This window comes from Bufo bufo, chromosome 8 (genome assembly GCF_905171765.1).
Source record: "Bufo bufo chromosome 8, aBufBuf1.1, whole genome shotgun sequence".
In the NCBI taxonomy this organism is placed as follows: Eukaryota; Metazoa; Chordata; class Amphibia; order Anura; family Bufonidae; genus Bufo; species Bufo bufo.
This window is the reverse complement of record NC_053396.1, coordinates 65,272,440-65,296,807: the sequence shown is the minus strand read 5'-3', so window position 1 is coordinate 65,296,807 and position 24,368 is coordinate 65,272,440. Positions and strand designations below refer to the sequence as shown.

The window sequence follows — 24,368 nt, the reverse complement described above, 5'->3', positions numbered from 1 at the left end:
ACCCAGTCTTGTTCCCTGACCTCCTGTTCAGTCTGCACACTGCAGAAAGACGCAGCAGTTGGCACCTGTGTTTCGTCATCATCAGAGACGTGCTGAGGTGGTATTCCCATGTCCTCATCATCAGGAAAAATAAGTGGTTGTGCGTTAGTGCATTCTATCTCTTCCACCCCTGGGGAAGGGCTAGGTGGATGCCCTTGGGAAACCCTGGCAGCAGAGTCTTCAAACAGCATAAGAGACTGCTGCATAACTTGAGGCTCAGACAGTTTCCCTGATATGCATGGGGGTGATGTGACAGACCGATGGGCTTGGTTTTCATGCGCCATCTGTGCGCTTTCTGCAGAAGACTGGGTGGGAGATAATGTGAACGTGCTGGATCCACTGTCGGCCACCCAATTGACTAATGCCTGTACCTGCTCAGGCCTTACCATCCTTAGAACGGCATTGGGCCCCACCAAATATCGCGGTAAATTCTGCTGGCTACTGGGACCTGAGGTAGTTGGTTCACTAGGACGTGTGGCTGTGGCAGAATGGCCACGTCCTCTCCCAGCACCAGAGGGTCCACTAACACCACCACGACCATGTCCACGTCCGCGTCCCTTATTAGATGTTTTCCTCATTGTTCCCGTTCACCACAATTTTGAGAATGGCAAATTTGGGAATAGTTTTTCAACCCAGAACAAAAAGTGTGCTTTTACGGTCACTACAAATAACTTGACCAGCTAAAACAGTACAGATTTGGTTGAATAGAAATGTGAGGCCTGTTTTTTTTTGAGCTGTGTGACAGGTATAGGTTTAATCACAGAATTAGACTTGTATCTGCACGGTAGCGTGTGTGTTAAGTTTTTCTGAATGACACTATCAGCACCTTGAATGTAAGATATCCTTTTTGGGATAGATTTCAAGTAGGCCTCATATAGCAGAAACTAGTTATTTTGAGAATGGCAAATTTGGGAATAGTTTTTCAACCAAGAACAAAAAGTGTGCTTTTACGGTCACTACAAATAACTTGACCAGCTAAAACAGTACAGATTTGGTTGAATAGAAATGTGAGGCCTGTTTTTTTTTTGCGCTGTGTGACAGGTATAGGTTTAATCACAGAATTATATAAGTAAATTTGAGGCATGCATCCAGCGCCCCACTCACACACATCCGTCTGAGCAGATAAAACCGCAGATGAAGGTCCTGCGCGACCGAAACGTACGGTTTCTGCCAATATGTGTATAATCTGAAAAAGATTGGGCCTATGGATGACAGCATTATATGCTAATGAATAAATGCCCCAGTTTTGCAACTCAAATAATTGTGTGCCTCAAATTTACTTATATATTTATTGGCTATCTATAGCCCTTGATTGGCACCTAAACGGAACGAATAGAGTGCGGTTCTCAATTTCTTTAAACAATTAATCACAGAATTAGACTTGTATCTGCACGGTAGCGTGTGTGTTAAGTTTTTCTGAATGACACTATCAGCACCTTGAATGTAAGATATCCTTTTTGGGATAGATTTCAAGTAGGCCTCATATAGCAGAAACTAGTTATTTTGAGAATGGCAAATTTGGGAATAGTTTTTCAACCAAGAACAAAAAGTGTGCTTTTACGGTCACTACAAATAACTTGACCAGCTAAAACAGTACAGATTTGGTTGAATAGAAATGTGAGGCCTGTTTTTTTTTTGCGCTGTGTGACAGGTATAGGTTTAATCACAGAATTATATAAGTAAATTTGAGGCATGCATCCAGCGCCCCACTCACACACATCCGTCTGAGCAGATAAAACCGCAGATGAAGGTCCTGCGCGACCGAAACGTACGGTTTCTGCCAATATGTGTATAATCTGAAAAAGATTGGGCCTATGGATGACAGCATTATATGCTAATGAATAAATGCCCCAGTTTTGCAACTCAAATAATTGTGTGCCTCAAATTTACTTATATATTTATTGGCTATCTATAGCCCTTGATTGGCACCTAAACGGAACGAATAGAGTGCGGTTCTCAATTTCTTTAAACAATTAATCACAGAATTAGACTTGTATCTGCACGGTAGCGTGTGTGTTAAGTTTTTCTGAATGACACTATCAGCACCTTCAATGTAAGATATCCTTTTTGGGATAGATTTCAAGTAGGCCTCATATAGCAGAAACTAGTTATTTTGAGAATGGCAAATTTGGGAATAGTTTTTCAACCCAGAACAAAAAGTGTGCTTTTACGGTCACTACAAATAACTTGACCAGCTAAAACAGTACAAATTTGGTTGAATAGAAATGTCAGGTCTATTTTTTAGGCGCTGGGTGACAGGCTCAACTTGCCCCTGATGTAGTATATGGCCAAAAAATAACCACACTATTGATGGTTAAATGCACTTGGGTGACACAGGCTCAGCCTGCACCAGATGTAGTATATGGCCAAAAAATAACCAGACTGTTGATGGTTAAATGCACTTCGGTGACACAGGCTCAGCCTGCAGCTGATGTAGTATATGGCCAAAAAATAACCAGACTGTTGATAGTTAAATGCACTTCGGTGACACAGGCTCAGCCTGCAGCTGATGTAGGATATAGCAAAAAATAACCACACTATTGATGGTTAAATACATTTGGTGATAGCTTGTGCTGGCGCACCACAAGCCACAAAATGGCCGCCGATCACCCCAGAAAAAAGTGATCTAAAAACGCTCTGGGCAGCCTCAAAAAAGTGAGCAAGTCGATATTAGCACTTCAATGATCCACAGCTGGAGATCGATCACAGAATGAAGTCTTTTGGAGGAGTTAATCTGCCTAATCTCGCCCTAACGTCGCAGCAGCAACCTCTCCCTATGCTTGAATCAGCAGAGTGACGTGCAGCGCTACGTGACCCAAGCTTATATAGAGGCTGGGTCACATGCTGCACTGGCCAATCACAGCCATGCCAATAGTAGGCAAGGCTGTGATGGCCTCTTGGGGCAAGTAGTATGACGCTTGTTGATTGGCTGCTTTGCAGCCTTTCAAAAAGCGCCAAGAAAGCGCCGAACACCGAACCCGAACCCGGACTTTTACAAAAATGTTCGGGTTCGGGTCCGTGTCACGGACACCCCAAAATTCGGTACGAACCCGAACTGTACAGTTCGGGTTCGCTCATCCCTAATTGGGATAGAATTTTGTTGCAGCGTGAAGCCCGTTGGACTACGAACGGTTTCACCTCTGGGCCTTAATGAACAGCTCAACTTTAGCTGCTTCATTTAATATCCTTATCAAGTTATAATATTTGGGCCCCAAAAAATGTGAACCTCTGGACCAATGTTTATTAAACTCCTTCCCATAAAACATATAAAAACATCTCCCTTTATGGTTTTTGGCATCTTGACTGTAATTTAGTTAAAAGGACTCTGTCACCACTTTCTAACCCCCCCTTTTAAAAGTATTGTTCTCTCCATGGCGCCCTTGTGATTACAAAGGTGTTGTTATAACATAAATTCGCCGTCTCGTTTTGATAAAAATACCTTTTATCTAACCTGTCAATCTTGTGGATAAGGTGCCCAGGGCGTTTCTGAAGGTCTGAAGCTGCCGCCCGCCGCCGCCGCCGTTGGTGCCCAGCTCCTCCCCTGATCCTTTCAGCGCCGCCTGAATGTGAAGAAATCCGCCTCCGGCTCTCGCTCAGTGCCCCCTCCTCCTTTTCAAAGATCCCGCGCGTGCGCACAGGCCTGTGCCTGATGCGCCCGTGCGGACATTTAGAATCAGCCTCATTGAGCGAAGTGCGCATCCGCGCACTTCGCTCAACCTCCTCATAAGACGAGCACTGCAGCCAGCCACTCAGAGCCTGCGGCTCCATACAGCGCTTGGCAGGCTCTGAGTGGCTGGCTGCAGTGCTCGTCTTATGAGGAAGTTGAGCGAAGTGCGCGCATGCGCACTTCGCTCAATGAGGCGGATTCTAAATGTCCGCACGGGCGCATCAGGCACAGGCCTGTGCGCACGCGCGGGATCTTTGAAAAGGAGGAGGGGGCACTGAGCGAGAGCCGGAGGCGGATTTCTTCACATTCAGGCGGCGCTGAAAGGATCAGGGGAGGAGCTGGGCACCAACGGCGGCGGGCGGCAGCTTCAGACCTTCAGAAACGCCCTGGGCACCTTATCCACAAGATTGACAGGTTAGATAAAAGGTATTTTTATCAAAACGAGACGGCGAATTTATGTTATAACAACACCTTTGTAATCACAAGGGCGCCATGGAGAGAACAATACTTTTAAAAGGGGGGGTTAGAAAGTGGTGACAGAGTCCCTTTAACTATCTATGAGCAGTGAAAGTTTTTATACCATGCTCTGTAGTGTCCGGTATGTGCTCTCCATCAGATATTAGCTCTGTATGTATTGAGGGCACTACATTCAAGTAGCCCTTCTTCCTTTGTGAAATTTATGCCGTAAATGACATGTTTTATGTATGCGACCTCATATCTGAAGGTGCGCATTTGAACGGAGCCGGGAATGTGTCCCCGTTGCCTGGCAACCAGGTCATAAGAAGATCTCGCATACATCTGCGAGACGTAGCGCAGTGACGTCATTGTACGTCTGTGCGCCCGAATTGAAGAACCGGCCTCTAACTGCGCATGTGCTGTTATACCTAGCGCTGCGCTTTAGAGGCGTGTCCTTAAACCAAGCCTCGTTCTCGAGGTTAATTCCGGAGACCAACTGTGCGCATGCACTGTTGCATCGAGCGCCGCACAAGGAAAGTGTGTCTGGATACCAAGCCTCGTTTTGGGGGTAGGTCCTGTATTTAAATCTGAGCGGGTCCATAGGCCATTGCTGGCTATATCGGGCCCAGAGAGACTATTGAAATTGTATCAGGAAGGCGAGGGGTGGATATTATCTATTACCCCCACCCTCTTTCATGGGTTGTTAGCTCATTTGAGTTGTATCAGGTCTCAGAGCGTATAACCTGTTGACGCAGGACTCACATGTCATATCATAATGTGTGCACCCTGTTATGTTTAATTGCCCAGCTCCCTGTTGTTTCCCCTGATGAGTCTTACTCTCATCTGTAAGTGAAACATGCGTGTAGGGATGTTCTAGGAGAGGGCAAATTAGGGTCTCTAATTCCAGGGTTAGGTTCCGGACGGGGCACCCTTGCCTTAGTGGGTGTACCGTGGTTAGGCCCTAGGGCTATTGTAGGACCCCTCTAGGGTAAGTATAGGGAATTCTAGTTTGGATCCCTACCCGTGTGTAGCATGACCATTACCAAGGACCTAATTCATCACAGATCCGTGAGGTAACTGCGGCACAATTGGAGTCGCTCAACAAAGCGGTAGGACAAATGGGTTACCATCTAACGAGTGCCGCCATGCACCCCCTTTTCTTCTACCTGTTTTAATGGCATGTATGCTTCAACTCCATCTGGAGTCACTAATATATTTCTAATGAATTTTGAAATGTGTTATCATTGAAGTCATATATAAATACTGTTTGAGGTTTAATCAATATATATATATATATATATATATATATATACACTGCTCAAAAAAATAAAGGGAACACTTAAACAACACAATGTAACTCCAAGTCAATCACACTTCTGTGAAATCAAACTGTCCACTTAGGAAGCAACACTGAGTGACAATCAATTTCACATGCTGTTGTGCAAATGGGATAGACAACAGGTGGAAATTATAGGCAATTAGCAAGACACCCCCAATAAAGGAGTGGTTTTGCAGGTGGTCACGACAGACCACTTCTCAGTTCCTATGCTTCCTGGCTGATGTTTTGGTCACTTTTGAATGCTGGCGGTGCTTTCACTCTAGTGGTAGCATGAGACGGAGTCTACAACCCACACAAGTGGCTCAGGTAGTGCAGCTTATCCAGGATGGCACATCAATGCGAGCTGTGGCAAGAAGGTTTGCTGTGTCTGTCAGCGTAGTGTCCAGAGCATGGAGGCACTACCAGGGGACAGGCCAGTACATCAGGAGACGTGGAGGAGGCCGTAGGAGGGCAACAACCCAGCAGCAGGACCGCTACCTCCGCCTTTGTGCAAGGAGGAACAGGATGAGCACTGCCAGAGCCCTGCAAAATGACCTCCAGCAGGCCACAAATGTGCATGTGTCTGCTCAAACGGTCAGAAACAGACTCCATGAGGGTGATATGAGGGCCCGACGTCCACAGGTGGGGGTTGTGCTTACAGCCCAACACCGTGCAGGACGTTTGGCATTTGCCAGAGAACACCAAGATTGGCAAATTTGCCACTGGCGCCCTGTGCTCTACACAGATGAAAGCAGGTTCACACTGAGCACATGTGACAGACGTGACAGAGTCTGGAGACGCCGTGGAGAATGTTCTGCTGCCTGCAACATCCTCCAGCATGACTGGTTTGGCATTGGGTCAGTAATGGTGTGGGGTGGCATTTCTTTGGAGGGCCGCACAGCCCTCCATGTGCTCGCCAGAGGTAGCCTGACTGCCATTAGGTACGGAGATGAGATCTTCAGACCCCTTGTGAGACCATATGCTGGTGCGGTTGGCCCTGGGTTCCTCCTTTGCAAGACAATGCTAGACCTCATGTGGCTGGAGTGTGTCAGCAGTTCCTGCAAGAGGAAGGCATTGATGCAATCGACTGGCCCGCCCTTTCCCCAGACCTGAATCCAATTGAGCACATCTGGGACATCATGTCTCGCTCTATCCACCAACGTCACGTTGCGCCACAGACTGTCCAGGAGTTGGCAGATGCTTTAGTCCAGGTCTGGGAGGAGATCCCTCAGGAGACTGTCCGCCACCTCATCAGGAGCATGCACAGGCGTTGTAGGGAGGTCATTCAGGCACGTGGAGGCCACACACACTACAGAGCCTCATTTTGACTTGTTTTAAGGACATTACATCAAAGTTGGATCAGCCTGTAGTGTGTTTTTCCACTTTAATTTTGAGTGTGACTCCAAATCCAGACCTCCCATGGGTTGAAAAATTCGATTTCCATTTTTTCATTTTTGTGTGATTTTGTTGTCAGCACATCTAACTATGTAAAGAATAAAGTATTTCAGAGGAATATTTAATTAACTCAGATCTAGGATGTGTTCCCTTTATTTTTTTGAGCAGTATATATATATATATATATATATATATATATATATATATATATATATATACTCATCTTAGGGGCTATTTTCTAAAATTAATAAATAAAAGTTACGTTTTAATATCTCTAAATTCCGATCACTTTTTTCCGGTACTCGTTTTAATAGCTTCTCCCACATTTCCGCTCGATCAAAATTAAATTTCATCCATTGATCTCCCTTGGATGTGGTCTCTCTTTCTTACGCTCCCCCTCCGGTGTGGAACCCTGATTCGCCACTAACTGTGATCAACATGGTAGGCGCAGAAAAGAACATCGAAAGTTGATAGAGCAGATATCCAATTGGATTGTGAACATCATGGGGACGTGCAACATGGTAAGGCAGTATGTTTGCACACGCCTACACGAACTGACTGATGGTTCTGCCCCCTGCAACTTCTGGGTCTCCAAATTGGGCATGGCCTGAGCTTGCCCTTTACGCTTTGGAGATTCTCGCCTGCCCTGCAGCCAGTGTATTGTCTGAACATGTGTTTAGCACAACTGGAGGGGGTTATCACAGGTTATATTTCCCAATGTTTTGGGGTGTACCCCAATAAAAAAAATAAAAAAATAAAAAACAAAAAGCAGTGTAGGCTACCTCCTCCTCCTCCACAGCCGCTTCCACCTACACCGCCACATCCACCGCCTCCTCAACCTACTACTCCATATAGACCTCGTCCTTCTAGATCAAGATTATTATTTTTTATTTTTACGTATTTTATGTTATTTAAAGTAATTTCCCTATCCATATTTGTTTGCAGAGCACTTTTCATGCTCTTAACCACATTTTGATGCCATTTGCAGCCCTCTAGCCCTTTCCATGACATTTTTACAGCCATTTTAGTGCTCAAAAGTTCGGGTCCCTGTTGACTTCAATGGGGTTCGGGGTCAAGTTCGGGTCAAGTTCGGGTCCCAAACTCTAACTTTTTTGTGAAGTTCGGCCGAACCCGTCGAACCCGAACATCCAGGTGTCTGCTCAACTCTAGTGGTGACCCCTAGCTCACCTGGCACCTGGCTGCCCTGATGTCCCTAGATGAGCTGCTAACCCGTACGCTGATTACTTGTCTCGTCCTTGGCTTACCATGAAATAAGCCCTAGGTAGTAAGTAGGGCGGTGGGAGCACTAGTCCTCACCACTGACACCTAGGGTAACAACAGTGAAAGGACAAACAATACAAACACAATCCCTGAAGGGAGACAACAACAACAGGAGAGAAACAGTGATCCGACAGCACCAGTTTCAACAGCTCCACAGCAACAGTTGTCGCAACTCCACCTGAGGTCGGAATAGAAGATCTGGAAAGAAGGTCTATATCTGGCAACAAGGAAAGCAGAAAGGGAGAATATATAGTAGCTGGGAGTGGCTGACAGAGAACAGCTGAAAGGAAAAGCTACAGATTCCTGAATGGGACAAAAAAAGGATAGCAAACTTAAGCAGAAAAACCTCGACTGGAATCTATTCTCACCAGTAGGTCATGCGACCTTCGGACTCCAGGCACAACAGATTCAGCGATAGTTCGTGACACTCTCGTGACAAGTGCATACCCTGTTCTCTGACCCTATGGACTTCTGGTCAGGCAGACCTAGAACAGCAGCCCAAAGTGGCCAGTAGGTTCTGTATTCTATGTTGCCCAGCTTCCAGTGTCATCTCAGAGAAGGTTTTTAGCATGGCAGGGGTCGTAGCGACACCTAAAAGGACCAAGTTGTCCTCCGCTAGTGTCCAAAACATCACATTTGTCAAAATGTGATTATTCTGTGGCCTTTCGGGATTATATATGTGAAGTGGTATTATTTTTGTTGCAACATAATGTATTTACATTCAATCAACAGATATATCTTCAACGCACTGGAGTGTCAATGGGTGCGAAATTTTCCCCATCATTTGCAAATGTATATATGGCCTGGTGGGAGCACCAATATTTATTTTCTGATGGCAATGTGTGGGGCTCCTCGATCCGGTGGTACGGCCGTTACATCGACGACCTACTCTTTGTGTGGTCGGGCGATGTGGCGGCCGTACCGAGGTTTGAGGATTGAGCAATGTTTGCAACCTCAATTTTACGTTAAATCACAGTAACCATAGTATTCCCTTTCTTGATCTTTCACTTGATGGTAATATGGAGAGTTCCACGGTTGATACATGTACTTACCGGAAGGAAACATCAGGTAACACTACCCTCCTTGCTACGTCTTGCCATCCTCGACACGTTATAAAAAATATATTCCCAAAGGGGAATTTATACGTGTTCGTTGCAATTGCTCTGATGATGCAACATGTAGCAGGGAAATGGATAATGTTACAAGTAGATTAGCAAATAGGGGATATCAAGAACATTCTTTGAATACAGCCAAGGAGGCAGCCCTTACAAAAACCAGAGCAGAATTGATCTATTCGAGTAAGAATATAAATAATAACAAAAATAGAAAAACTCATAGATCGAGTTATTCTTCTGCCCCGGCTTTTGTGACAGGTTACAGCCTGGAATATTCAAAAATATGCCAAATTGTCAAAAAACATCTCTCTATTTTAGAATATGATGAACAGTGGAAGGACATAGTCTGTTCTGGTATTAAGTGTAAAACACGCAGAGCACCAATAATAGCTCAAAAAGTTAGTCCTTCACTTTTTCTGGACACTAAACAAAGTCCCCCCACTTGGTTAACATACAGAAGAAACTTTAAATGTGGACATAAAATTTGTACATGTTGTACAGTTATGTCAACAGGCAGTCATATTTTTTCATATGCCAATCAAATATCGTACAATTTAAAACAATACATCAATTGCAATACAACGTTTGTTGTATATTGTATCACATGCTCGCTATGCCGCCTCCAATATGTTGGATGTACTACCAACAGGTTAAAAACCAGGATCTGCAGACATATTTCGGACATTCCTCATGTTAAAACTAGAAATGTCTCTGCAGTCAGTGCACATTATGCGGCAGTACATGGAGGTGATATCGCGGGCTTGCAAGTTCAGGGATTAGAGCGGGTTAATTCCCCCATACGGGGTGGAGACTACAGAAGAAAGCTTCTAAATAGGGAATCATACTGGATTTTTTGTATGGAATCTAGTATGCCAAAAGGTCTAAATCGAAGACATGACTTGATTCTTCATTATTGACCTAGCATATATATATATATATATATATATATATATATATTTGTTTGATTTTTTTAGTTGCTATTTTTAGCTATTTATATAAGATTGAATGTTTTCTGATGACCAGAGGAGGGTGTGACTTGGATAATTGCGGCCACCTGAGGATACCTGCAGCTATCCACTATGTATAAAAACCCTGTGTGAACACAGTCTTCTTGTGGTCATGATTAAGGATCAGCATTAAGGAGATCCGAAACGCGTTGACATGAACTGTCTGTATGAATTTTAATACACTACTTTGATCAAAAAAGCTGCCACGTTTGAGATGAAGCTGGAGTATTCTTCCTTTGTTCCATATGCGTCCACATGCTGCTATTATCTTGCCCTTTCCACACTGTACTCTTGCTGCTCTCGATTAAAAGAGAACATTTTTCTAGGCTAGATCAGAACAAGCCGCTTATTCTTCTGACACTTGTACATGCATTCTGCCTACGTTAAGGGATTAATATTTGGACCCTTGGTCTCTCACCAAGCCACAGTTTTTTCCCATAACACCATGTATGTTTAAACACTATCTCCCCCGATAAAGGACAATTTTTGGGAGCTTTGGAATATGAAAAAGCATAACATATGCGATGGCGTTTTTTTTTTTACATGTTATTTGTTGACGCCATCAAACATATTTTTAACCATAGCTATGTATGTCAATGTTACTATGTGACATTAACAGTGGCATTATTTGATATTGCTATCTTTGCTTTCAAGAACTTAGGGAGCGGGGAGAGAAAATTAAAACTTTTATAAAACATTAATGAAAAAGTCAAAATTTCAGTGTCCTAGGAGACTAGAGAGTGTTGTATACTAATTTCCAGAGCAATTGGAGCAACTATGGTTCAGGTAGAATAGATTTAGGTCCGAATCAAACTATTTGGAAAATTCAGTGAACCTAAAACAAACTGGATCTGAAAGAGTTTGCTTATCTCTTATAAAAAAAATATCACAACCAGACAATCAGTACTTGGTGGAACAAAGGAGGATTTTCCTTGAAAAAGAGTTGTATGAATATATATGGTCATATACAGCCAAACATAGCCTCCAAATATGATGTGAACAGAGCCTTAGTTTGTTAAAACTGTGTAGTGAAAACTAGCAACACATACTGTAATATAAGTTATATACAGTGAACGCATAGTTAGTGGTGTACTGTATGAAGCGAGGTCACCGCTTCCATGGAACTTCATGGAAGTTAATTTTAATGGACTGCATCATCAGAAAATTACATATTTTTTAAATCAAGTTTTTATGTTAAACACATTTTAAACATTTGTTTGTGTGCATTTTTTCGAAATTATTATATATTGTGAATGTTGCTTACCTGGGAATTTGTCCACAGATACAAGATCTGGCTGGGCAGCATGAATGACACCTTTTGTAGTATATTTCTGGAACTCAATAATGTCAGGAAATGAACTGGCTCCGGGAACCATAGTAACGACGGGAGATAACCTTTGTTCAAATGCAGTTGATGAAATTTCACTTGGAGGAGGTGGACTAGTTACTGGTAAATGTTTACCACTAGGCTTTTTTGGAATAGGAGGTGGGACCTTTACTTTCTTTTTATCCACAAATGTTAAGCACTGGAGGGTTATTCTTTCTTGAAATAGTTTTCCCTTGGTTAGTTCATCTTCTTCAGCACTGCTCTGTGAGAAACTTCTCATTTCTGAAGTTGATGTTTGGAAGTAATTTTCTGAAGATAAGGATGGGTCTAAAGAAGGTGGGGTTTCCAGATGAGTTGTATTATCATAATTCTTTTTGAGATGCGTTGTTCCAATCACCATGTATGCATCTTGAAGAGATGTTTGATCTCTAAGATATCTTTCAGGTGAAGAAGGCGACATCACAGGTGATTCTGGTGTCACTGCAGTAGATCTGTAAGACATGCTGTTAGGTCTTCTTGACAGTGGAGGTTTTTCCGCAACTGGTGGCTTTGGTTTTTTTTCAGGTAAGGGAAAAGCCTCATCTGTAAAATCATTAATGTGATCTACAATCTCAGAATTGTCTTCTGTTTCTGATTTGCTGACAGATCTAAGCCGAATTGACCGAAGGTCTGACTGAGTTACCATTGGCATTACAGGCTGTACTGGACTGTTTTTTTGATTATGAGTTTTAGAGCCAAAAGTTGACTCAGAATTGTTTCTGCTAGCCTTAACCTTTTTCTTCAAAGACTGTCTGACCGCAGTCAGATCCAAATGTGTGGGTGGGGTTATTGGCAAATCAAATGACTGTCGAATATTAGGACTTCTGTCTATTGGAGAAACAGCAGGCAGGGATGATTTTCTTTCAGGGACCATGGGCCTTATCTTATTGGTCTGATAAGAACAGTGCCCTAAAATTAATGATGTTGGTACTGCAGTTGGAGTCTCTGACTGACTTGAGTAACCACTAGATGGGGACATCAAACCTGGAGGCTTCCCAGGTGATGCCATCTTGAAATCTGTTTCTGTGTAAACTTGTGAAGGAGTTGTGGCCCTTGAAAATAGAGATGTAAGTGACTCTGAACTCCCACCTCTCCTTTTGCACTCTATTACTGTGGTACCTGTTGCTGTACTAGAGCCTGACAATGTCCTATTTAAGTCATTGGATCTGCAATCACTGAGATTCCAATTCTGATTAAAATGCATGCTTCTTGATGTTGACATAGTAACATTACCTGATGGATTTGATGGAAGGAGATAACTTTCATATTGACTATCATATGCAATACAAAGGCTTTTAGGTCTTTGATCTTTTGACATCGTAAGTACTGACTGTAATTTTTGACCAGATGTGTCTTTTATCAAGGAAATACTACGTGCTGGAGGAGAAGGCTTTTTCTTTGGCTTTCTCAGCGAGATACTTCTGGATCTTCCACGCTCTGTTTTTTCTTGCTCAGCTATTGTAGAAACATTTTCTGTGCTTGTGCTTTCCTCAGAGCTCCCACTGGGATAGTTCAGAGCATAGTCTCCACTTCCTCTCCTGTTTTCTGTGTAAGTTATATCTACTGAATACATGGAACCAGAGTCTGTGGGCATTGACAGTGACCTTTCTCTAAATGTGCACTCACTGGTAGATGTTGGTAAGCTGGAAGAGTTTGTTATGTTACTTGGGACTGAATGACTAGGATAGAAAACACATTTTGATTTCCCTGGCTTTGCTTGTTCAACAGTTGGTGAAGGGAGTATTGCACATGAACAAGAGCTTCCTGAATTTGTCCTTATGTTCTCTTTCTTTATTTTAAAAGAGCCACTATTACAAACTCCAGTAGATGCCATGGTTTTGGTGGAATTTTTTGCTACTTCAGTGGTATGGGCCTGTTGACTTTTTACTGGGCTAGATGGTGTCATATAGTTGAATGAAGTTCCCTGATAGTGTGCATTGTCCTTGGATCCATTATATCTAGGGTTCGAATCTATCATACTTGTATCCATACTGTTTGGTGATTGCAATATATGACCAAGATCACTGAAAGTCTTTCTTAATGGCAGTTGCTGAGGATGAGGTGTTGCTGCCCTTCCTCCTGGATGTCTCCCATGAGATGACTCAGATTTTCCAGGTGGAGACTCAGGTGGAACAGGAGGCGGTTCACTGCATGTCATTCCATTGACATTTCCTATAGAATGGAAAATAAAATATGACTTATAATGTTTTTGATAAGCATTATGTTGAAATGCAGTCATGACATGCGATGACAATATGGAAAAGAGTTTACTGTTCACTGAGCAGACAATGTATGAGGGAGGGTGGTAGTATTGAGGATCAAGAAAGTGAGGTGGTAGCTGGATAACATTTAGAAAGCAGTTTAAAGGAAGAGTGCCAGGGAGGCTAGCCCTGATCTCATACAACCAAAAAGCTTGAAAAGTTGGCAGATGAGGGGGGTGTCAGTTTAGGGATGGCACTTCTGCAGCAAGAAACTTCCTCTGCCAGTCAGGGAAATGTCAGCTCCAGTAAGCAGGAGACCAGGAGAGCAGGGCAGGCCAGACAGGTGCTGCTAGTGGGAGACTCGATCATTAGGGGTACAGATCGGGCAATCTGTCACAAAGTCCAGGATCGTCAAACAATGTGTTGTCTTCCTGGTGCTTGAGTTCGACATATCACTAATCGGGTTGATAGATTACTGGGATGGGCTGGCAAAGACCCAGCGGACATGGTCCACATTGGAAACAATGACAAAGATAGCAATGATTGGTTTTCTTGAGAACAGGGCTGACTTCTCTGTCGGCTACAGGTTATATTGTAGGGATGGGCTGCACCTCAATGGGAAAGTTGCAGCTGTTTTGAGGGAGAAGATGGCTACAAGGTTGGAGGGTTGTTTAAAGTGATTAAAGAGGACCTGGCGCCAAAAAAATGCAATGCAATCTGATAGAGCAGGAGAAGCTTAGCGGATTCATGTATATATTTGTGGGATATGATTCAGTAAAACTTGTCATTTTTACATTTACATCTGCAGCCCTGTGAAGTATTATCAGTACAGGGAGGAGGTGTTATCAGTGACTGACAGCTATCTCTCTATGTGAATATATTGGAAAAGCACACCATATTATAGTGTGTTGCGACTGGAAAGGGTTGTTCAACCCACATTATAGTGTGTTGCGACTAGAAAGGATTCTTCAACCCAATTACAGTATTTTCAATTAAGTAAATTCAGTGCACACGCAAATGTGAATCAAAAATATATCTTTTAAACATCCAAAAGGTATTTTACATGATTTTCCATTGTCACAGCAAAAAAATTGTAAATAAAGGTAATTCATAATATCAAGAGTTTTTTTATCAGATGGATGATGATGATTTCGTCAAAGTCATGGTGACCTTTTTCAAGTCTCACCAAATTATAATGCTGGGATGATGGTGACGAGACAAGTGTTATCGGTACAGGTATCAGTATGCTTCCTGTACGCTTCCGTTTTGTCCCCAAGTGTTATTGTTCCAGGTGTTATCAGTGACTGACAGCTATCTCTCTATGCACACTTATGCACACAATCAATCGATAACACCCTCCTTTACCGATGCTGTTCACAGAAGGTAGATAAAAACAGAGGCTAAGACAAAAAAAAAACAGGAGTGGATCAAAAGCAGAGATGACACATAATTGAAAGTTTGCATGGCATCTGTGTTTTGTACCCACTCCTGCTTTTGGCTTCAAAATCATAAGCATGTCCTGATGTAAAATAGGGACCATCTGATACAGGCCTTACAGATGTTCCAAAGACAGGATCAGTTGTGTTTATCAGTTTTCTGTCCTGACAGATCAGTTTGTTTATGTCATTAAAAGATATCGACAGTATCCCCCTTAACAGTGACCTCTACAGCACCCCACCCCTTAATACTGACCTCCATAGCGTACCGTCCCCTTAACTGTGAACCTCCACAGTTACCTGTCCCCTTAACAGAGATCTCCACACTGCCTGCCCCCTTATCACTGACCTCCAAAGCAGCCAGCCCCCTTAACAGTGACCTCCACAGCAGCCTGCCCCTTTAACAGTGACTTCCACATTTACATGGGACTGTGGGGTGGAGTGATGTTATTGACATGGCAATGCATGTTGGAGGTGGCTGGGGCAGGGTTATGTTATTTACATTATCTGGGTATCACCCTGTGAGATATCCTCCCCCAGTTCCTCGTCTGCCACATTCAGAGCGTCGTCCTTAATTGTGAGCAGCGATCGTTTGAGTAGACCCAGCAGTGGAATGGTTACGCTGATAATAGCGTTATCGCCACTAACCATCTGTGTGGATTCATCAAAGTTTTTTAAAACCTCACACAGGTCTGACATCAATGCCCACTCCTCGCTTCTTAATAGTGGCAGTTGACTTGAAAGGCGATGACCATGTTGCAGTTGGTATTCCACAACTGCCGTCTGCTGCTCACAAAGCCTGGCCAACATATAGAACGTAGAGTTTCAAGGCGTGCTCACGTCGCACAACAGTCGGTGAGCTGGAAGCCGCAAGCACTGCTGCAGCATTGACAGGCCGGCTGAAGCTGTGGACGACTTGCGGAAATAGGCACACACGTGGCGCGCCTTCACTAGTCACTCTGGCAAATTAGGGTATGTTTTGATAAACCGCTGAACCACTAAGTTTAAGACATGGGCGAGGCATGGGATGTGTGTCAGGTTGCCGAGCTCCAAAGCCGCCACCAAGTTACGGCCATTGTCAGACACAACCATGCCTGGTTGTAGGTTGAGTGGAGAGAGCCACAGCTCGGTCTGGTCCCTTATACCCTGCCAAAGCTCTGCGGTGGTGTGCTGTTTGTCCCCTAAGCAGATCAGCTTCAGCACGGCCTATTGACGCTTACCCACAGCAGTGCTGCACTGCTTCCAGCTAGCGACTGATGGCTGATGGCTGCTGGAGGTGGAAGTGGAGGAGGATGATGCAGAAAAGGAGGAGAAGTGGGGGTGGGAGCCAGTAATATAGCTGCTTGCAGAGACCCTGATGGACGTAGGGCCCAGAATCCTGGGCGTGGGTAGCACCTGTGCCATCCCAGGGTACAACTCACTCCCGGCCTCCACCACATTCACCCAGTGTACGGTCAGGGAAATGTAGCGTCCCTGGCCATCAGTACTTGTCCATGTGTCCATGGTTAAGTGGATCTTCCCAGTAACTGCGTTGGTCAGGGCACGGGTGATGTTCTGGGACACATGCTGGTGTAAGGCGGGCACGGCACACCGTGAAAAATAATGGCGGCTGGGGACTGATTACCGAGGGACCGCGGCCAACATCAGGCTGCGGAAGGCCTCAGTGTCCACAAGCCTATATGGCAACATTTCAATGGCCAGTAATTTTGAAAGTTGGCAATTCAGTGCTATGGCCTGTGGGTGGGTGGGTATTTGTGCTTGCGTTCAAATGACTGTGGTATGGACATTTGGATGCTGCACTGGGACAGGGAAGTGGATGATGTTGCTGCTGGTTCATTTGAAGGTCCAGGTGCAGGGCGAGAGGCACCCGGGCCTGCGTCTTGGACAGGGGATTGGACAGCACGTAACACAGGGGAAGAGGAGGCAGTGGTGTGACCCGCAGACCCAGATTGTGGACCCAGGCATTCCGCCCACTTAGTAGGGTGCTTGGATGCCATGTGGTGGATCATGCTGGTGGTGGTGAGGTTGCTAGTGTTCATGCCTCGGCTCATTTTGGTATCGCACAGGTTGAAATCTACCACTCTTTTGTTTATCGGTGTAACGGTTGCAGGCCTGTTTGGTGTGGGCCGACTTCTTCCTTTTGCAATCCCACTGCCTCTTCCAGCCTGTTGCGGTGCTGCGGATCCCTCCCCCTCTGTACTGCTGTCCTCGCTCGGCTTTTCACCTTCCCATGTTGGGTCAATGACCTCATCCTCCAACACCTCCTCTTCCACTTCCTCACTCTGATCATCCTCCTGTCTTGACCTAACCACAACCTCAGTGATTGACAACTGTGTCTCATCGTCATCCACCTTGTGAACTAATGATTGACATTCACCACCGTCATCTTCTTGAGACTGTGAAGGCTCAAGAGGTTGGGAATCGGGGCACAATATCTCAGGTCCCTCTTCAAGCATGCTGGCCGCGAGGGCCAATCTAATAGTCGAGCTGAAAAGAGCACCTGGGAATTTCCGAGTGTGCGATCACTCGTTTGGCAGGCCTCTCCATGGTGGGAGGAAGGATGATCTGAGTGAGGAGTTGACTGACCAAACTCTTGGCTACAGAGACTGGACTTGGTGGAAGAGAGGGTGGTGCTTAGCTGACTGGAAGCATTATCAATATGAAGAAGAGGACCGGCACTCGCAATGGAATTTTCACTGCTGTGGTTTATTCTGAATAAACCACAGCAGTGAAAATTCCATTGCGAGTGCCGGTCTCTTCTTCATATTGTTCGCTGGGACGCCGACCTATTGACACGTGCACCGCAACCATTACAAGGCAGTGCCGACCCTTATCTTCAATATAATGGAAGCATTATCGTCAGCAAGCCAACCGACCAACTGTTCACACTGGTCTGACTTGGACAGTGTTGTTGTGCGCCGCCTAGCTAAGTTGGACATGAAACTGGGTACGGTTTTATTATTATTATTTTTTTTGGTGCACTGGCAGCAGGCACAGTTTCATTGCGCCCAGTGCCATGACCTCTGCCTGAACCATCAGGATAACGCCCACTTCCCCGTCCCTTAGTGCTGGCCTTCTTCATATTTATGGATTTTTTACTGGTTGTGACGCTGGTTGTTTTTTTTTACTGTCCACAAAAGACAGTTTTCAGATACAGGGCAGTATATGACACAGAACAGCACAGATTTTGGACAGTATTTTAGCCACAGATTATTGTAATCTGCAGTACAGACACTGTTTTATGATGTTGTTTATACAGTCAGGTCCATAAATATTGGGACATGGACACAATTCAATTTTTTTGGGCTCCACAATGGATTTGAAATGAAACAAGATGTGCTTTAACTGCAGACTGTCAGCTTTAATTTGAGGGTATTTACATCCAAATCAGGTGAACGGTGTAGGAATTACAACAGTTTGCATATGTGCCTCCCACTTGTTAAGGGGACAAAAGTAATGGGACAATTGTCTTCTCAGCGGTTCCATGGCCAGGTGTGTGTTTATTCCCTCAATATCCCAATTACAATGAGCAGGTAAAAAGTCCAGAGTTCATTTCAAGTGTGCTATTTGCATTCAGAATCTGTTGCTGTCAACTCTCAAGATAAGATCCAAAGAGCTGTCACTATCAGTGAAGCAAGCCATCATTAGGCTGAAAAAACACAACAAACCCATCATAGAGATAGCAAAAACATTAGGTGTGGCCAAAAAAGTGTTTGGAACATTCTTAGAAAGAAGGAACGCACCGGTGAGCTCAGCAACACCAAAAGACCCGGAAGACCACGGAAAACAACTGTGGTGGATGACCGAAGAATTCTTTCCCTGGTGAAGAAAACACCATTCACAACAGTTGGCCAGATCAAGAACACTCTCCAGGAGGTAGCTGTATGTGTGTCAAAGTCAACAATCAAGAGAAGACTTCACCAGAGTGAATACAGAGGGTTCACCACAAGATGTAAACCATTGGTGAGCCTCAAAAACAGGAAGGCCAGATTAGAGTTCTAAAAAAAAGCCTTTACAGTTCTGGAACAATATCCTATGGACAGATGAGACCAAGATCAACTTGTACCAGAGTGATGGGAAGAGAAGAGTATAGAGAAGGAAAGGAACTGCTCATGATCCTAGGCATACCACCTCATCAGTGAAGCATGGTGGTGGTAGTGTCATGGCGTGGGCATGTATGGCTGCCAATGGAACTGGTTCTCTTGTATTTATTGATGATGTGACTGCTGACAAAAGCAGCAGGATGAATTCTGAAGTGTTTCGGGCAATATTATCTGCTCATATTCAGCCAAATGCTTCAGAACTCATTGGACGGCGCTTCACAGTGCAGATGGAACATGACCCAAGCATACTGCAAAAGCAACCAAAGAGTTTTTTAAGGGAAAGAAGTGGAATGTTATGCAATGGCCAAGTCAATCACCTGATCTGAATCCAATTGAGCATGCATTTCACTTGCTGAAGACAAAACTGAAGGGAAAATGCCCCAAGAACAAGCAGGAACTGAAGACAGTTGCAGTAGAGGCCTGGCAGAGCATAACCATGGATGAAACCCAGCATCTGGTGATGTCTATGCGTTCCAGACTTCAGGCTGTAATTGTAAGGATTTGCAACCAAGTATTAAAAAGTGAAAATTTGATTTATGATTATTATTCTGTCCCATTACTTTTGGTCCCTTAACAAGTGGGAGGCACATATGCAAACTGTTGTAATTCCTACACCGTTCACCTGATTTGGATGTAAATACCCTCAAATTAAAGCTGACAGTCTGCAGTTAAAGCACATCATGTTCGTTTCATTTCAAATCCAATGTGGTGGTGTATAGAGCCAAAAATGTTAGAATTGTGTCGATGTCCCAATATTTATGATCCTGACTGTATTTATGACTATATTATTCCCAATATATGGGCCTGAAGCGCACAGACGGTACAGAAATGCAATGCACTGTGATTAACGTTTTAAACCGCTGACAAGAAAACTGGGTACTGATTTAGAAATGTGTGTATATATACTGATTTACCATTTCTCCAAATATATGGGCCTGAAGCACTCAGACGGTATAGAAATGCAATGCGCTGCGATAAACGGTTTCCAGCGCAGACAAGAAAACTGTGTGCAGAATAAGTGAAATTTGTATATATATTGATTTTCACTTTTTCCTAATATATGGGATTGAAGCACTCAGACGGTATAGAAATGCAATGTGCTGCGATAAACGGTTTCTACCGCAGACAAGAAAACTGTGTGCAGAATTAGTGAAATTTGTATATATATTGATTTTCACTATATCCCAATATATGGCCCTGAAGTGCAGAGACGGTATTCTAAGAGCACTGAGATTAATGGGTTAAACAGCTGACAGCAAAAATGTGGTCAGATTCTGGGACAAAGAAATATTGTTTTCACTGATATTCTTCCTATCTATGCCCCTGATACACAGAAGGTATTGCACAGATGTCAGAAGTCACTGCAGACACCTTCTATTAAGATAGCCAATGAAGCGATTTTTTTTTTTTTTTGTAAAAATAAAAAAAGTGCAAATCTGCACTTTAAATTGCTGCCAACACACACAGTAGTCCTTAAAAGGACTTTTGGGTCTTTGAAACGTAACATAGTACATACATAACATAGTACATAAGGCCGAAAAAAGACATTTGTCCATCCAGTTCGGCCTGTTATCCTGCAAGTTGATCCAGAGGAAGGCAAAAAAAAAACCTGTGAGGTAGAAGCCAATTTTCCCCACTTTAGGGGAATAAAAAATTCCTTCCCGACTCCAATCAGGCAATCAGAACAACTCCCTGGATCAACGACCCCTCTCTAGTAGCCATAGCCTGTTATATTATTACGCTCCAGAAATACATCCAGGCCCCTCTTGAATTCCTTTATTGTACTCACCATCACCACCTCCTCAGGCAGAGAGTTCCATAGTCTCACTGCTCTTACCATAAAGAATCCTTTTCTATGTTTGTGTACAAACCTTCTTTCCTCCAGACGCAGAGGATGTCCCCTCGTCACAGTCACAGTTCTGGGGATAAATAGATGATGGGATAGATCTCTATACTGACCCCTGATATATTTATACATATTAATTAGATCTCCCCTCAGTCGTCTTTTTTCTAAAGTGAATAACCCTAATTTTGATAATCTTTCAGGGTACTGTAGTTGCCCCATTCCAGTTATTACTTTAGTTGCCCTCCTCTGGACCCTTGAGAAAGAGTAATTTGAGAAAGAGTAATTTGCGATCACAATCTCCCTACACTGTCTGTCCCTTCCTAACAGCAGCTCTCCCTGACTCGCAATGAGCCGAACCCGCGTGACTGGGTGCTATATAGCACCCGATGGAGTGTTCCGGCCAGCCAATCACTGTAATGCCAGTAGAAAATATGGCTAATGGCATTACAGTGATGGCAATACTTACCAGCATGTTTATTAGCTGCTTAGAAGGCGCCAAACGCGCGGGAAGGAGACTCGAGCATGGCGTTCGAGCACATGTGGTACTCGGCCGAGCTCTCGGATCTGCCGAGTATAGCGATGCTCGAGCCGAACCGGTACTCGGCCGAGCATGCTCGCTCATCACTAGCAAATACCCAGCCACCCACCCACCCACATGCCATAGCAATAAATGCACAGCTTTCCAAATTACTGGCCATGGAAATGTTGCCATTTAGGCTTGTGGACACTGAGGCCTTCTGAAGCCTGATGTCGGCGGCAGTCCTGCGTTACGCAGTCCCCAGCCGCTACTATTTTTTAAGGTATGCCGTGCCCGCCTTACACCAACATGTGTCCCGTAACATCACATGTGCCCTGACCAACGCAGTTACTGGGAAAGTCCACTTAACCACAGACACATGGACAAGTGCATTCGGCCAGATACGCTACATTTCCCTGACTGCACACTGGGTGAACGTTGTGGAGGCCGGGAGCAAGTCGTACCCTGGGATGGCACAGGTGCTACTGACGCCAAGGATTGCGAGCCAGAATTCCATTAGGGTTTCCGCCACCACCTACGTTAGTGGCTCCAACCCCAACTTCTCCTCCTCCGCCTCCTCCTCCTCCACTTCCACCTCCGAATTATCTACGTGCAGCACCAGTTAGTAATCATTTGGAAGCTGGAAGCAGTGTAGCACTACAGTGGGGAAGCGGCAACAGGTCACGCTGAAGCTGATATGCTTAGGGGACAAACAGCATACCACCGCAGAGCTGTAGCAGGGTATAAGGGACCAGACTGAGCTGTGGCTCTCGCCACTCAACCTAGAACCAGGCATGGTTGTGTCTAATAATGGCCGTAACTTGGTGGCAGCTTTGGAGCTCGGCAAGCTCAGACACATCCCATGCCTAGCCGCCATCTTAAACTTAGTGGTTCAGCGGATTCTCAAAACCTACCCCAATTTCCCTGAACTACTGGTGAAGGTGCACCGCGTGTGTGCACATTTCCTCAAGTCATCGACAGCTTCAGCCTGTCTGTCAACACTGCAGCAGCGCTTGCAATTGCCAGCTCACCTGCTGTTGTGCGATGTGAGCACACGCTGGAACTCGGCGTTCCACATGTTGACCAGGCTTTGTGAGCAGCAGAGTGCAGTAGTGGAATACCAGCTACAACACGGTCGTCACCTTTCCAGTCAGCTTCCGCTATTCACAAGCGAGGAGTGGGCATGGATGTCTGGTTTTAGGAAACTTTGAGGAATGAACACAGATCGTGAGCGGCGATAACGCTATTATCAGCGTAACCATCTACTCAAACGCTCGCTGCTCACAATTAAGGACTATGCTTTGCATATAGAAGTGGTAGAAATGGGGGAAGACATTACACTGGGTGATAGCCAGACCACCCTCTGTTCGTCTTCTCAGCGCAAATTGAACGATGAAGAGGAGGAGGAGGAGCAGGAGACGGTTGCCTCCGCTACAGAGAGTAGTACCCATGGAAGTTTAATTCCATCTGTTCAGCGTGGGTGGGCAGAAGAGGATGAGGAGATGGACAGTCATCCTACTGATGATGACAGCGAAGTATTGCCTGTTGGTACTCTGGCATACATGGCTGACTTCATGTTATGCTGCCTTTCCTGCGATCCGCGCGTTATACGCATTTTAGACAACACAGATTACTGGTTGTTCACCCTTCTCGACCCCCGCTACAAAGAGAACTTTTCATCTCTCATTCCTCTGGTGGAGAGGATGAGCAAAACGGTGCAATACCAGAAGATCCTTGTTGAAAAATTGCTCCAAAAATTTCCATCTTACAACGCTGGTGGCAGAGTATGTAGTTCCTTGGCCAATTGAGGAAGGGAGACAAGGGGAACACACAGCAGTTCCAACAGAGGCAGGGACAGTTTCATGACACCCCGCCAGCACCCTTATCCTGATGCGGCCTAGTGTCACAAGAAGGGAAAATTTTTGGAAGATGGTGAAGGAGTACATAGCAGACCGTGCCAACGTCCTCAATGATCCCTCAGTGCCTTACAACTACAGGGTGTCCAAGCTGCATATGTGGCACGGACTAGCGCTCTACGTCTTGGAGGTGCTGGCCTGCCCTGCCGCCAGCGTTTTGTCTGAGCGGGTATTTAATGCTGCTGGTGGCATTATAACAGATAAGCGTATCCGCCTGTCAACTGAAAATGCTGACAGGTTGACTCGTATAAAAAATGAACAAGGCCTGGATTGATCATGACTTCTCAACTCCACCAGAGGAAAGCGGATGTGTTGTTTATAATGTACTGAATACACTGTATTCCCATGCACCCCTTCCACCACAAACAAGGGTATATGGTTGAATCTTCCTTTTCTCATCCTCAATCTCCTCTTCCATCATACCAACATGCTTATTCGTAATGCCCTCGCATATATGCCCTACACATATAATGTTTTACAGGGTCAGCTCACCAGCAGGCCCTCGCATATAATTTTTTAGAGGGTCAGCTCACCAACAGGCCCTCACCTACAATGTTTTACAGGGTCGGCTCACCAGCAGGCCCTCACATATAATTTTTTAGAGGGTCAGCTCACCAGCAGGCCCTCGTATATAATGTTTTACAGGGTCATCTCACCAGCAGGTCCTCACCTACAATGTTTTACAGGGTCAGCTCACCAGCAGAC

The 24,368-nt window shown here is 44.7% G+C and overlaps 1 protein-coding gene across 2 annotated transcripts in view; it reads right to left on the bottom strand.

The window, feature by feature from the left end:
* NHSL2 (NHS like 2) overlaps positions 1 to 24,368 on the bottom strand; it is a 911,944-nt gene that overhangs the window by 157,675 nt on the left and 729,901 nt on the right. For both annotated transcript variants that reach the window (XM_040442508.1, XM_040442509.1), the window contains exon 6: positions 11,543 to 13,816. In XM_040442508.1, coding sequence (XP_040298442.1) covers positions 11,543 to 13,816 — 2,274 coding nt within the window. The remainder of the gene's footprint in view (positions 1 to 11,542; positions 13,817 to 24,368) is intronic.